The 14,747-nt window shown below is 30.8% G+C and overlaps 1 protein-coding gene across 4 annotated transcripts in view; it reads right to left on the bottom strand.

Moving 5' to 3' along the window:
- The window catches only part of LOC118179655 (ubiquitin carboxyl-terminal hydrolase 22-like), a 111,923-nt gene extending 99,939 nt beyond the window's left edge, over positions 1 to 11,984 (bottom strand). For 3 of the 4 annotated variants that reach the window (XM_035348821.2, XM_035348828.2, XM_085821889.1), the window contains exons 1-2: positions 11,761 to 11,984; positions 4,725 to 4,854 (exon numbers count right to left, since the gene is read on the bottom strand). In XM_035348821.2, coding sequence (XP_035204712.1) covers positions 4,725 to 4,854; positions 11,761 to 11,874 — 244 coding nt within the window. In that variant the 5' untranslated portion in view covers positions 11,875 to 11,984. Of the gene's footprint in view, positions 1 to 4,724; positions 4,855 to 5,396; positions 5,551 to 11,760 lie in introns of those variants that run through there. The other variant, XM_085821890.1, reaches the window with a different exon arrangement.
- Between the last annotated feature and the right edge of the window lie 2,763 nt (positions 11,985 to 14,747).

The raw sequence follows: 14,747 nt of genomic DNA, 5'->3' as shown, positions 1-14,747 counted from the left end.
ATTTATTCGGCGTGTTATTGTGTCTTAATTATTGAAAGATTTTTTCTGTGAATTTTTCCTCCATACTTCCTCCGCTAAATAAAAAGCAAACTTCTCTTTATCACAATGCCTAAATACCCATTTTGAATTCACTTTAGTTAGGGCCATGGGATCCAAAAATTAAACAACACTGTTTCACACAATACAGAATAAAGCTAAATACAAAATTTCCACATTTTTTCCCGATTTCCCCCCTTTTCCGATTAAAGAACCATAATTCCTCCATTAATATCACATGACATATCCCATGATCTCTCATTTCACTCACGCAAAATAATGCGTAATCGGAACTGAGTACTACTCACATTATTACCAAAGTCCCAGGTAATAACCTTTATCGCCTCCAAAATGACGCCAAACTACCAGTTACCATATTGTAAAGTTCAACCAAAAACATTTTTATTACTTGCATCGATTAAGAAAAAAGAAAACCACTTTAATTAGTTTTCGTACAAATGTTATAAACAGTGGCAGATTTTGCTTTCTTTAAGAAAGAAACTTCATAATTTTGTTCGTAGTAATTGCCACGTAGGCCTGCTTTCGCTAATAAAAGCTTTTCTAATGTGTCATCACTAATATTAGATCTAAATTTAGTCCTCGTTTTTGCAACAATACTGAAAATTTTCTCACACTCTGCATTATTATGGGGAACTGTCAAGATGGCCAACATAATTCCAGACAGCTCCCTATATTTTAAAATTCCATCAGCAGACATTCTGCATTAGCAACTTTTTGGTCCTCTGTTTCTGAAGAAAAATTTCATTTTTCGTTTTTTTCAACACAACTCATGTTGTCCTTGTGTTTTTGTGTACGCACATGTTTGAGAACATCCGCCCTTCCACCATGCGAAATCGAAAAATCGCAACGACAGGCAGTACACATCACAAATTTATTACATTTCCTTGAGGAAATAATGGAAAGAAAGTCAACTGTGTACGATTTTTGAAACGTACACGAGTATTTCACCTTTCTGGCAGACGTAACAAAAGATGATAATTTCTAAAACTATTTCCCTAAGGCACGTATACTCAAACAACTCAGGACAAAATGACCGAAATAACTAAAGAACATCCAAATAACAGCTTGCTTTGTCCTCATTGGCTAATTAATATATGCCAGATGACACGTAGTGGAGCACAATGCCTCCATTGGAGAACTGGAGAACGACGTTTCTGGATACGTATATGCTCTGCTCTCACTTACAAAGCAGAAGTTATCTAATTCGCAAGGTTTTGTTTTAGATATAACCTAAGAGAAAATTCAATTGCTTTCAGACTGCCAAAATCACTTTATATATATATATATATATATATATATATATATAACAAAGTATTAAGCCAAGTTCCATAAAAATTGTGAGAAATTTTAAGAATAAGAAAAAGTCGGGAGAAATATATTGTAAATCGGGTTGGCGGGAGAGTGGTCGAAAATCAGGAGTCTCCCACCTAAATCGGGAGAGTTGGCAACTCTGCAAAACCTTCACCTTGAAGATAACTATATGCCTTCCAGCAATATAAAACAAATACAGATCTTTGCTTCTCTTAATAACCCAGAAAAGAGTTTTCTATATTTTTTCCCAGCAAGCTGGATAAGAAAAACAAAACAAATTTCATTGCCTCCATATAGCTAGCTTCCATCAGTTACAACAATCATACCAGGACATCCAATCATACTACTTTAGAACACCCTCATTCCTACACATACCTCTCTGAAAAAATCTCATCCCATTCATGACATACTCCATCCAAGACACATCGAATTCAATAGAAATGAAATCATGGGTAGTCAGTTCCTTGCAGAGATCTTTTAATAGAGCTCCAGAAACCTTTAATCAAGTTTCTGAAAGCTGTAGAAACCAAGTCCTTATATGTCATACTTATGACTTACACAAAGGCATCTAAATCCTCCATCTTCAAGATAGTTACATGCCTTCCAACCATCTGAGACAGTTATAGAAACACATTTTATGTTTTTCTTAATAAGTTTGAGAAGTGTTTCCTTTATTCTTTTCTTAAGGATGTACAGCAAAAAAAAAAAAAAAAAAATGTTATATCCCTTCAATGCCTCCACATAGGAAAGATTATTTCTACAAAAAGACCTTAAATGCTATACTATGAGTGAACAAAAGTGGACAACATCTTCATCTTGAAGACTATAATATGCTTTCCAACAATCTCAGACAAACATAGAATGATGCTTTGTGTTTCTCAAAATAATTTTGAGGAGAGGTTTTTTTCCCTCAACAAATTTGTAGGAACAAAAGAAAAAAAAAAAAAAAAAATCACACCCCTTTAAATCTTTGTATTTGCAAGGTTACATTTAACTCTTTTACAACACTTATATTTTTACTCTCCGAATTTACTTTTATAAATTTAAATAATCACAGCAGAACTTCCAATTATATTGCATTTAGTACATACACATTCCTACATTCCTCTCCACAAAACTTCATGCCATCCATGATGTATTTCTCCAAAATCGATCTCAGAAACTAACCTAAAAATTGTCAGATCCTTGAACAAATCTTTTACTGGAACTACACAAGCCTTCGATTGAGTTTGGTGACTCTAAATCCTTAAATGTCATAGTATTATTGACTGACAAAACCTACAAATTCTACATCTTGAAGATAATTATATGCATTCTAACCATATTCAACAAGCTTCAAGGAAAACATCAGGTCCCTTTCAGTGCCTCCATATAGCCAAGTTTCATTCATTCTCTTAACCATGGGATTATTTTTCTTTTTGAACTTGCATTCATGAATTTCAATGATCACATCAGAACGTATAGACTTATTACTTTCGAACCCACACATTGCTACATGGACCTCTCTGCAAAACTTCATCCCATCCATGGCACATTTTTTTTTTTTTTTTAAACATCAATCTCAAAAGAAATTAAATCATGGGTGGTTACTTGCAAGCAGATATCTTTAAAGGAATCTCCATGAAACCTAGGGACCAAGTATACTTGAATTTCACACTAAGACTACATGAAAGGTGCATAAGACCTTCATCTTGAAGGCAATTACATGTTTTCCAGCCATCTGAGATAATCACTGAAACCTGCTTTATGTTTCTCTTAATAACTTCAAGAAGAATTTTCTTCATTTTCTCAACAAGCTTGGAAACAAAAAAAAAAAAAAAAAAAAAAACCAGTCAAACTCCTTCTAGGGCCAATAAATAACCAAGTTCAATTCATTCTTTTATTAAGGTTCCTTTTGCTTTCGTGAAATTAAACAATCATGCTAGCATATCAAATCATACTAATATTGTACACTAATTCTGACATATAGCCCTCAGCAAAACCTCACTGCATTCATAACGCATTCCTCCGAGTCTTCCATCCCAAAAGAAATGAAATCACAAGTGATTAGTTCCATGTAGATATTTTTCCATGTAGATTTCCAAGCAAATTAAGAGCCATATATACTTAAACGACATACTAGCACTCACTGAGAAGTTCATAAATCCTTAATCTTGAAGATGCCCTCCTGTCAATTAAGACAATTACTGAACTCTATTATATATTTCTCTTCAGAGTTTTGAGAAGAGCTTTCTTCATTCTTTTTGCAAAAAAGCTGGGAGAAAAAAAAAAAAAAAAAAAAAAAAAAAAAAAAAAAAAAAAACCTAGTCAAGCTCCTTTTATAACATCCATCTAGCCAAGCTGCATTTTCATAAATCACACAAGAACATCCAATCATATTAATTTTGTGCACACACACATTCCTACACATGCCTCTCTGTAAAGAAACCAAGTTATTAAATCTCATAATATGATTGAGTGAGTGGTGCATAAAAACCTTCATCTTGAAGACAATTACATGGTTTATAGCAATCTGAGGGAATTATAAAACCCTGCTTCGTATATCTCTCAATAATATCGATATGAGTTTTCTTCATTTTTTCCTCAGCCTTGGGGGGAAGGAGGTGACTAGACACACCAAAGCCTCCATATAGCTAGTTTACATTCATAGTTTTACAATGATTATATATTTGATTTCTTAACTTTAGTCAATTTCAGTGATAAAACAAGAATATCCAATTGTACTTCTTTTGTAAACACATATTCTTACATAGCCTGCAAAACTTCACTCTATTCATAACCCATTTTCTTGAGATACTGTTTGTTCTCAAAAGAAATGAAATCATGGGTGGTCAGTTTCATGCAGAGATCTTTTAATGGATCTTCACAATTGAGTTTAACTGAGTTTGTTTGAGCCCTAGACATAGGGTTCTTAAATGTTATACTATGACAGGCTAAAAGGTGTCTAAAACCTTCCTCTTGAAGACAAGAGGCCTTTGCATACAATCATACAAGCTTTCTTCCTTCTCTTAACATCTTTCAGAAGAGTTTCCTTTATTCTTTTGTTAAAAAATGTGGATAAAGAAATTTTAATTAACCCATGTTCATAAAACTGCTGCAGCAATACTGCCAAAACATTAAAAAGATATACACCACTAAAGCAGGACTACCAAGCTTCAGAACTGTTGTCATACATCCATTTCCACAGAACAAGAAATAGCAAGAAATTTACAGTATGAAGCTGTACCAAGTATTGCACACATAAGTTTATTTACAAGCAATAAGTGGATGCACTAATATTCCCCCCCCAGTTTAATGTAGGTTGGATATGGTTAATCAAAAATGCATATAAAATAAAAACTCAAGAGCACACATACCGAGATGATGTTGCTTTTCTTCTGCATGCTTATGAATATGACTTCTGTAGTAGCATCCAAAATAGACACAAAATAAACATGCATGAATTCTGCGTGTAAGTATTTTGCATTCGTAGCAAATACAGTGTGCCTGCAAATAGCATAAGTCATGAAAATTATACAATAAAACATATACAGATATATGCATTTATAAATATACACATATACATATAGTATCAGGTGGTCACTTTAATTAAATCTTTTATTCAGTCAAACATTCGTTAACTTTTTGATGATTATCAGGTTCTGGCAAGATTCCAAGTTGTTTAATTTGCCTAACAATGAAAAAGTTTGAAAATTATCTTTCAGTAGAAAAATGGTACAGAGGATATCTTATGATAATCCTTGATGGCAATAACTTAAAAAAAAAAGCAATTTTATGAAAATCAATATTTATATTCAGCATTTTTTTGAAGCTTGAATATTTTAGGCTCAACGTACAGCAGTTGCTCATTAAGATATATAACAACTCTTGACTAACTGTTGTTAAGACTTCATGTATAGTAAGACCCATATTCCAACGAGTGAAAATTTATACCCGAGTTTTAATGTTTAGAATATTCATTTAAATTGATTCTACATAAATTCATACATTTAGCAATTGATCAGGGTGTCAGATCATGAAGCACTCACTTTTCAATAATTTTATTCTTCACTGAACTATATGTTAAAATGGACTAGACAATGGCAAATTCAGGATTTTGGCTGGGGAAGGGAACTGAAGTTATAAAAGTTTTGCATCGTCATGACATTTCCAAATTTTACTGGCGTGAACAAAAGTGTTTTCTTAATTTCTTATCTTAAATTCATATACCAGGTGCTAAAGCAAACTGAAAAAAATAAATAAATCCAAGTTAAAAATTAAGAACTTAACAATGAGGATATAGATATAGAAAAATTGTGTTTATTATTAAATATTACAACACAATATTTAGACATTAAGCATTAAACTGAACAACGAGACAATGCAACAATTAGAAAATTATATGCTCTAATTAATTAAATTACCAGATGGTCTTTGCTCTATAGAATACAGAATTTTAAGATCAACCATGGAGTGCCCATTGCAATTAAGTAAGTTATTTTATTGTTATACTTTAAAAACATTTTATGAATACACAAGATTATAACAGATAAAATGTCAACAAAAATGCTTGAAATTAACCTTTAGTGACTAAGAATTATCCCATAAACGTAGATTTATGGAATGTATCAAATTATTTTCAATAAATATGGCACATAGAACACTTCTAGTTGAGCTAGTTCATACTTAAAGGAAAAAAAATAAAGAAATAAAATCTTATAAATGATAAAATATTTTGCAGAATATGTAAAATTCAAAGTCAGGGTTATTTTGCAGAAATTTAACTATTAGATTTGAAGAAAATTTCTAGTTTGCAATAAAAGAGTTACATATTGTGAAATAAAAAGTTTGAGAAATCTATGAAAATATTTCTCAAAAGACAATGCTAATCTAAGATATTTTGCCTAAATTTTAAAGTTTCTGAAGTTTTGTTGTTATGAATATCTTATTAAGTGGGCACAAAATAAATGTGATACCTGTAGGGAAATAAAAGGTTGTACTAAAGGTGAGCTTCATTCTTGTATATAAGAGAAGCAAGCCAATTTTAAACTTGAAGCTAGGCAAAACTCATAGGCAGATATTAAATTTGAAGAAGAGTTTCATTTTACCTAATTTCAGAAATATTTTTCAAATATTTATTATATTTAAAGCGACACTTGAAATTTCTTCTCTTATATATTTCAAACTTTTTGAGAGCTATTTACATACCTTCTCAATAGTACAGTATAATACAGTTATTATTGGAGGAGTTAAGGCAACAAGAATCAGTGTAATATGCATAAAGTTGTACAACTAGTTTCAAAGGTTTAAATATAAAACCTTCTTCTTCAACCGTAGAAGTCAATTGATGAAAGAGAAACCTATACTCAGGCAAAAACAGTGAAAGGTATGAAGGCAAGCTATTGATGGCATCTATTGAAGAAAAATGAAAACAATTAAGAGACAATTTTATTGAAAGCTCAGGGCAAAGGAAGCTTGGAATTGGGATCATTAACCAGGAACTGAAAATTTTTTATGAATGTGAAACACTCCCAGAAAAGATAATTTGCCAACAGAAGATGCTTTTTGAATAATTTTGGCTGCAGAAAGATTGAAAATCTGATTTTCTGACCAACAATGTTTTGCAACAGAGGATTTATGTGTCATTTTCCCCAACATATGCCTCATGTTCCTTAGCGAAAAATTTTAGGGCTCTCTTAGTTTGACCAGCATAAATCAGGCCACAGTGACAAGAAATCCTATATATACTCCAGCAGTTTATATCGAGAATGGGGTCTTTAAGAATGGAACTGCAGATTTTATTGATAGAAGTAAACAAGACCTACCAGCTGAATTTCTGTAAAATATGTGCAATTTTATAGCTAATCAGTGTTGGGAAGGGAAGGGTATGATAACAGAATTCTTACAATCTTCTAAAACAACAGAGTGCTTTTTGATGGATTGAGATGAGAAATTTTCGATTGCTCGGATGACAATGTTCGGTGAAAAGCCTCTGTCAGTAGCAACTGCTATTAATTAAGTAGCGAAGTTGTTGATCAAGAGCTGATTTGGAGAAGCAAACTTGAAATCCTCAGAAAACAAAAGAATAAAATGAAGCTAACTTCTGTTTAGATGAAGGACATAATCTGAACTGTGCTGGAAGGCAAATAGATGAATGTTTATGGTAAACGTAATACTCAAGTTGAATACGTTGAATGCAACCAAAATGTCATAGAATGGAAGGGAATTGGATTTCTCAAATTCGAAATTGAACTAAATAATTGGAACAACAGAAATCATTATGAAAAGAACTTTCTTCTAAATTTAAATCATGTTTATAACCATTATACAAAAAAAAAAAAAAAAAAAAAAAAAAAAAAAAAAAAAAGAGCATTTACAATTTAAAAAAAAAAAAAAGTTAGTAAAAATTGTAAATTTATTTATGGGTCTGTAGGATCTGGCTATATCAGGTAAGTTAAAGTTTTTCACAACACTTGTGAAAGATCAAGATCACAATAAACTTAGTGGAACAACAAGTTTAAAATTTCAAATTATTTGGATTTATAATGATACTTATAGATATCAACAAGGACAGGACTAAGAAAGCTTCCCATGTCTTCCCTCAGTCTGGTTGTAATACTTCTTCCGAAAAATGAAATGTGTTTGCTGCAGTCAAAGTTCAATAAAGAAAATTAACTTATTAGTTTCCATGCACGAGAAATGAGATTCTTGAAATCTTGTTTCTGGACATATAAGCACACTTTCCACTGGAACATGAGTAAATAATGATTGTACCAGATTATATGCTCTATTCAAAATTCATAAAAGTGGTATTCCATTCTACCCAACCTTATCAAATTTAAGCACCATCTGAAATCTAGTAGCTAAATATTTAGTTTCTAGATTTTCAGCTTTGTTAGCTGATAACACTATAAAAAATTCAATAGAAAATTTATAAATAAATTTAAAAATATTCCTCTTCGAAATTTCAACATGATTTCTTTTGGTAGGTAGTCATTGTTCAGCAATGTTCCAGTGGAAGGCATGCTTAAATATCCAGAAATCAGACTTCGAGAATTCATTCCTCATGAATCAAAATTGATGAGTTTATTTTCCTTACTTAATATTGTCTGCAGTAAACATATTTCCATTTTTCAAAAGAAGTATTATAACTAGACTGAGGGATTAGTCATGGGTTTAGTCCTATCCTTGCTGATATCTACATGCATCATAATGAATAATAACTATTTGAAATTTTGAACTTTCCTGTATGGATTCACTCCGTTGACAACACCATTATTTTGTTTGATGGTAATAAAGATGTTTTAAATAAGATGGTAATAAAGATAATAAAGATGTTTTAAATAATAAAGGTAATAAAGATGTTTTAAATAAGTTCATTGAATAATGATTTCTATTGATCCTGTTATTTAGTTCACATTTGAACTTGGTGCATCCAATTCTCTCCCACTCTTCAATATTTTGGTCACATGCAACATATGCAAATTCAGTACTATTGTTTACCATTCATCTATTTGCCATCTACCACAATTTAGAGCATGTCATTTGACTAAACAGAAGTTAGTTTCATTTTATTCCTTCATCTTTTCTGAGCACTTCAAGTTGCTCCTCCATATTGGCTCTCAGTCAAGAGCTAAACTACTTAAAAGGAACTGTGATTGATAGACACTTTTCACCTAACAGTATTAAACAAGTAGTTAAAAAATTCTGATCTCAACTCATCCAAAGCACTCTCTTATTTTATGAGATTATAAGAATTCTGTTATCATTCTTTTCTTTCCACTAATTAGATATAAAATTGCATGTATTTTACAGAAACTCAACTTTGGGATTATTTGTGGATTCAGAGAAAAAATAAAATAATTTTGTGATTAACAAAATGAATTTTTCAAAGAATGATTTAATGTTCCCAAGTATATTAAAAATGAAAAGATAATTAGAATATACTGACATTTAAACTTTAATTGGCATGGTATAGGTCCTAAACAGCTGTCTATCATATTTTAATTGCAGATAATGTGCAGCATATTTTATGTTAAAAGAAAAGCAGTAGTAATCTTATGAATTACTCATTACATGCTTGAAATATCTTTTAAAATACAATTTAAAAAAAAAGTTAGTAAAAATTGTAAATTTATTTATGGGTCTAGGATCTGGCCATATCAGGTATGTAAAAGTTTTTCACAACACTTGTGAAAGATCAAGATCACAATAAAATAATCATGCAATAAAAGTATTTCATGAAGCTGGACTTTAACTAATTATTTCCAAATATAAATTTTTACATGAAAAGCTAAATTGTTTATTAGGATTTGTTTGATAAAAATAAATAAATAAAAAATACAAAAAGGTTATTTGCTTTTTCTTGTTTCTTGATACAAGTTGATACTATCCTATAAAAGATCTTAAGGATATATCTTTGATTAAAGACTTTTTAAGGCTCACTGTCACATTAAACATTAAAAGAAATGCAATAGACCTATTATATTCAGCCTTAAATTTCAATAATTCAAGGACAGTCACAATATTTTAAGAATTCTACTTATATAACTAGCTTAACATCTTCAGCTAGTAGCTTGACTTGAATCTCAACCAGGAATCCTTTACCCTTTGCATTACTAACATTCTGGACCTATGAATAAAATGCTGCATTTAGAAATCAATCCTTAAAACTGTTTCTAATTCTAGGAAATATTGCAGTTGGGTTAGCTGCAGGATCATTTTCTGAATATATCCTGGGAGGGTAAACATTAGAGACAAAACATTATATTAATAAATTTTCATTTGATTGTTTAATTTATGGGAATTCATTAGTTAGATTACTGGATACAATACAAATACACTTTTTTAATTCAATTCCAATGGAGTATTGCACAGCAGATGTCCACATTCTGAGTGGATTATGAATCTAACAGATTCTTCCCTCTCTAATTCTTTTAACTGGAAGTAAAAGTGTAATTTCTGACACTTTCACATACTGAGATATGTTTTAATCATACATTTTAAGAACAGAGCTGCTCAGAAAACAACTCTCATGACACTTTCACACACTGAGATATGTTTGATAAGAACAAAGCTGCTCAGAAAACAACTCTCATTCTTCATTCAAATGAAAAAAAATAACTACTAATAAGTAGTAATAGATTTAGCAGCATAATTGAAATGTACATTTTTCAAGACCTACCATAGCCTCAAGGGACTAATAATAAATCATTACATGTTGAAATTTTAACTCTACTTCAGAATGCTGATTTATAGTTAGTAAAATATAACTTATAAAATTTCAAACTTAATTTTACTTTAAATGTAATGTATTCTATAATTTAAAAAAAATAATTTATATGTTTAGACCAATTTAAGATTAAAAAAAAAAAAAAAAAGCTTTCAGTTAAACATTTTATTATTAGAAAATTTGAATACTCAGGTCTCATATCTTTTAATATATTAGTGACTATTTTTTTACATTATTACAATTAAGCAACATTATTACAATTAAGAAAAACGTCAAGATTCAGCTACATAAAAATCCATTTAATATATGAGAAAATGACTAATTTATAAATACCTGTCAAAACAACAAAGTTAAATGTGAAAATTATATATTGTCTAAATATAGTTTAAATGAGATTTTAGTGTTATACACATAGTCCTGAAAATTGCATTATCATAAGTTACTGATATATGTAAATAAATTAAATTTGATAACACTTTCATGATAATTGTATTTAATGGAGTTTTTCAATCTTCACTTAATTATATATCACATGTTAAATAAAGAATGTATATTCAAGAAATTAAATCTAAGAGTAAATTTATTTCAAAAATAAAATCTAAATATTAGATTATGACAAAATAATCAATAAAGTCTCTTTTCACGTCTGAGGACGTTAATACAAATGCATGAAAATAAAATGCAGCAAGCTAAAAAAATTTTGTATATATTGCTATATTAAATTCTTATTATTTATGACATGCAAAGTATTTTCCTCTTTACGATGAAAAGATTTTTTACGAACGATTGTAATCGAAGGTTCTAAACATGATTGTGTACACGCAAAATGAACAATCACAACGTATGGTGTATCATACTATAACTTGATTTGGGATTTTCGAAAATGTGATTACATATTTAAATGCTTTTAACCCATTTTTATTTAAATCTTATGAATACAACATGTGTGGTTTCGTCTGTTTTTTTTTTTTTTTTTTTTTTTACTTGGGTGAAACTGACAATTAATAATAATAATAATAATAATAATGATTTAAAAAAGATTATTCTTCAAATGTTAAAAAAAAAAAAAAAAAAACTAGGCAGATTTTTTTTTTTTTTAATGTCATGAGTTTTTTTTAAAGTAGTAATGACCACCAAATGGGTTTATAACTTTTCAGCAGATTAACACATATAACAAATACCTTTCTTTTTAAAGAACCTTCCGCTATACAAGCTACAAAAAAAGCATGTATAAGTCGAAACGTGTAAGTTCCTTTCTCCTCCTTATATCTATCAACATGTGCACAACAACTCATCGTGCCTGTTAATAATACAAAGTTAGCACGATCTTTTCACCTATTTTCTTTCTTACGCTACACAACGCGCTGCTTATGCGTACAAACTACCTTGGTAACCATCTGCCCGGTGTCTTGTAGTAAAAAGTTGTAGTTATGTTTCTTAAGAATCTAGACTGAGGATAGTTTTATTCTTCATCTTAAGATAATCAACAACATTTTCAAATTACATATTCTAGTTCATTTTATTCTTAAGGAAGTGTATATTTTTCAAAATTTCGTTAACTTTACTACAAAATAATTTTAAAAAAATCTGAAGGTTTTCAGATTTTAAATTACGCCAAAAGTGGCATTTTTTTTTTTTTTTTAACGTTTTGTGTGTTACCTGTATTTATTATATATTACGGTCTTTGCACTTAAACTATAAAACTCAATTTACAGAAATTTCTCATAATAATTTAAAAAGAGCATAAGCCTTTCTGATACACAGTCTCATGTGCTATTTATGGCTAGTAACGCATCAGAAAAGACTTCCATCCCTTGGATTATGCCCAACTCTGAAGCTGACAACCAATCTTATCGATCAAGTTTCTCTCAAGCGGACTTGAATTGCTTGATTACAAAAGACATGACGCCTTTGAGGGCTTCTTTTAGTCATGGACTTGACTCCTTTGAGGACTTGATTCCAAAAAGTTGAAAGGAAAATGCAGAAACTACGTCAGGAAATCGATTTCTCAGACATTACGGCAGAACATTTACAAAAGGGTTTTCCCAAATCTCATTGATGGACAGAAAATAAATCCACAAGAACTATTTCTGGCAGACGAAGTGACGACGATAAAGAATGGAAATTACCTAAAAACCCGGTTAAGAAGCCCAAACATGAACTGAAGTCAATGAAATCTGGCAAAATAACAAGTTTGCTGCTCTAACTGATAATAGTGTCTCAAAAAAGTAATGTTAATCCTACTGCACAGCCAAGGAAAATTTCCTCGATTGTTCTTTCTGATAGTCATATAAACTGGAATTTTCTGGAAGCTTCTTTCCAAAAATTATGTGTAAACGAGTTTGAAGCTCAATTACACAGAGGATTAATCTTTATATTTCTAAAATCCGTTGAAAATTGTCGTAAATTGGCTAAATTTCTGGAATCGAATAACCTAAAATTTCATTCACACCAAATGGAAAATGAGCGAATTGTTAAAGCAATCATCAGAAACTTACCAGCGTCAATAGCAGAAAGTCATGTTTTTCAAATCTTGACCCTGAGAAAATTTCTAGTACGCAAAGTGAAAAAATTAACTAGGAAAACTGAAAACGGGACTGATAAGACTGCCTCTCTATTTTATCGAACTTGGTAAGCCTAAAGAAGAAAATGCTATTTTCAATATGAATAAAAACGCTACAAACTGAATTCTACAAACCTATACCTAACCGCCCAACCCAGTGCTATAAATGCCAGCCATTTGGATATACTCAACATGCACGTTTTAATGATGAACGATGTTGCAAAGGCGGACGATCTCACAGAGGATCTACTTGTAAACTTACAGAAAGTCGAGAACCCAAGTGCATTTTCTGCGGACATTCCACCATTAAGCTTTACCACCAAAAAATCTTCATTCAGTGAAACTCTCAAGAAAAATATTACAAAAGAAGAAAAAATTGACCCTATTCTTGATGCTTTCAAGAACCAAAATAATTTTCGGTCTTTTACAAAATATCCTTTCAATTGTGCAAAAGATGCGAACTTCTAATTCTCAGGTTGAAAAATTAATCTTAAAACTGCAAGCCATGAAAATTATGTTATCCTTCTCTGAACGTGAAGATTTTGATTGGATGTCCGAATCAAGAACTCGCCCACTCATCGAGCCCTTCACAGATAAAAATTTTTTTATGTGCCATTGCCAATGATTCTTTACCCCTTTCTTACTAACTCTGAATTTTCCTAACAATGATTCTTTTTATTTCCTCACCCCTCTCTTCTCTCTGCTTTTCAGCAATGCAGGCTTTTCTTTTACTCACACAAATTCCTCCTATTCTTATCTCCTATTATTTATCTATTTTTTCCCAACTCTGTACAAATTTTACTCTTGTGATGTGGAGGTGCGTGGTGTTACCACAGGGATTCCGTAAATCTTCTTCATTGGCATTGGTAGTCTCATGTACTGGAGATAAATTTTTTTTATTTTATTTTTTTTTGTGTGTGTGTGTGTGTGTGTGTACAGCCTTGCCAATGGTCGCTTTGAAGTCGTTGAGTTTGTTAACAAAAAATTCGTTAAAATTTTACAAAATATGAAATAGATAATAAAACAAATTCCAAATTTCAAAAATGGCGTTAGGTAAGTCCTAGATAAATAAAATTTGATTTGGAATAAAGATGTTATGTTGCACAAGTTATTATATTGTGGATTGCAAATACACTTTGTCAGAAATTGTCTGGTAGTCAGTTTCTGGTAATGGCTGTAAGATTGTGTTGAACTGGATGTGATCGTTTGGAGTCAAACAAGTAGAATAGTCTTTCTTGTAATTTGAAATGAAAGTAATTAAGTAATTGTAAAACAATGAATGAATTAATTGAAGAATAAACAAAGAGCCCCCCTCTCCAATGTTCAATTCATAGAATCGAAATGGACAACATTTGAAGGTCAGTTTCCAAAGCTTAAAGAAACAGATAACGAGATTTTACGTGAAATTAAAGGAGATGAAGAATATGTGGGTATTGAAAGTATGAAAGAAAAACGGTTTTGATGCACAAATGGTTTTTAACAATCAAGTTACGTAAATTAATGCTTCTGTTTTGAGCTATCCGTCGCCAAATCTTTACAAAAGGAAAAATAGACTGCCGTAGATCGAACTGAGACAGTTTTGAGGAGAGTTAAAGGATTGGCTCA

Source organism: Stegodyphus dumicola, chromosome 8 (assembly GCF_044657685.1).
Source record: "Stegodyphus dumicola isolate Sdum_Otavi_A_Nest chromosome 8, ASM4465768v1".
In the NCBI taxonomy this organism is placed as follows: domain Eukaryota; kingdom Metazoa; phylum Arthropoda; class Arachnida; order Araneae; family Eresidae; genus Stegodyphus; species Stegodyphus dumicola.
This window is presented reverse-complemented; position numbering and strand designations above follow the sequence as displayed.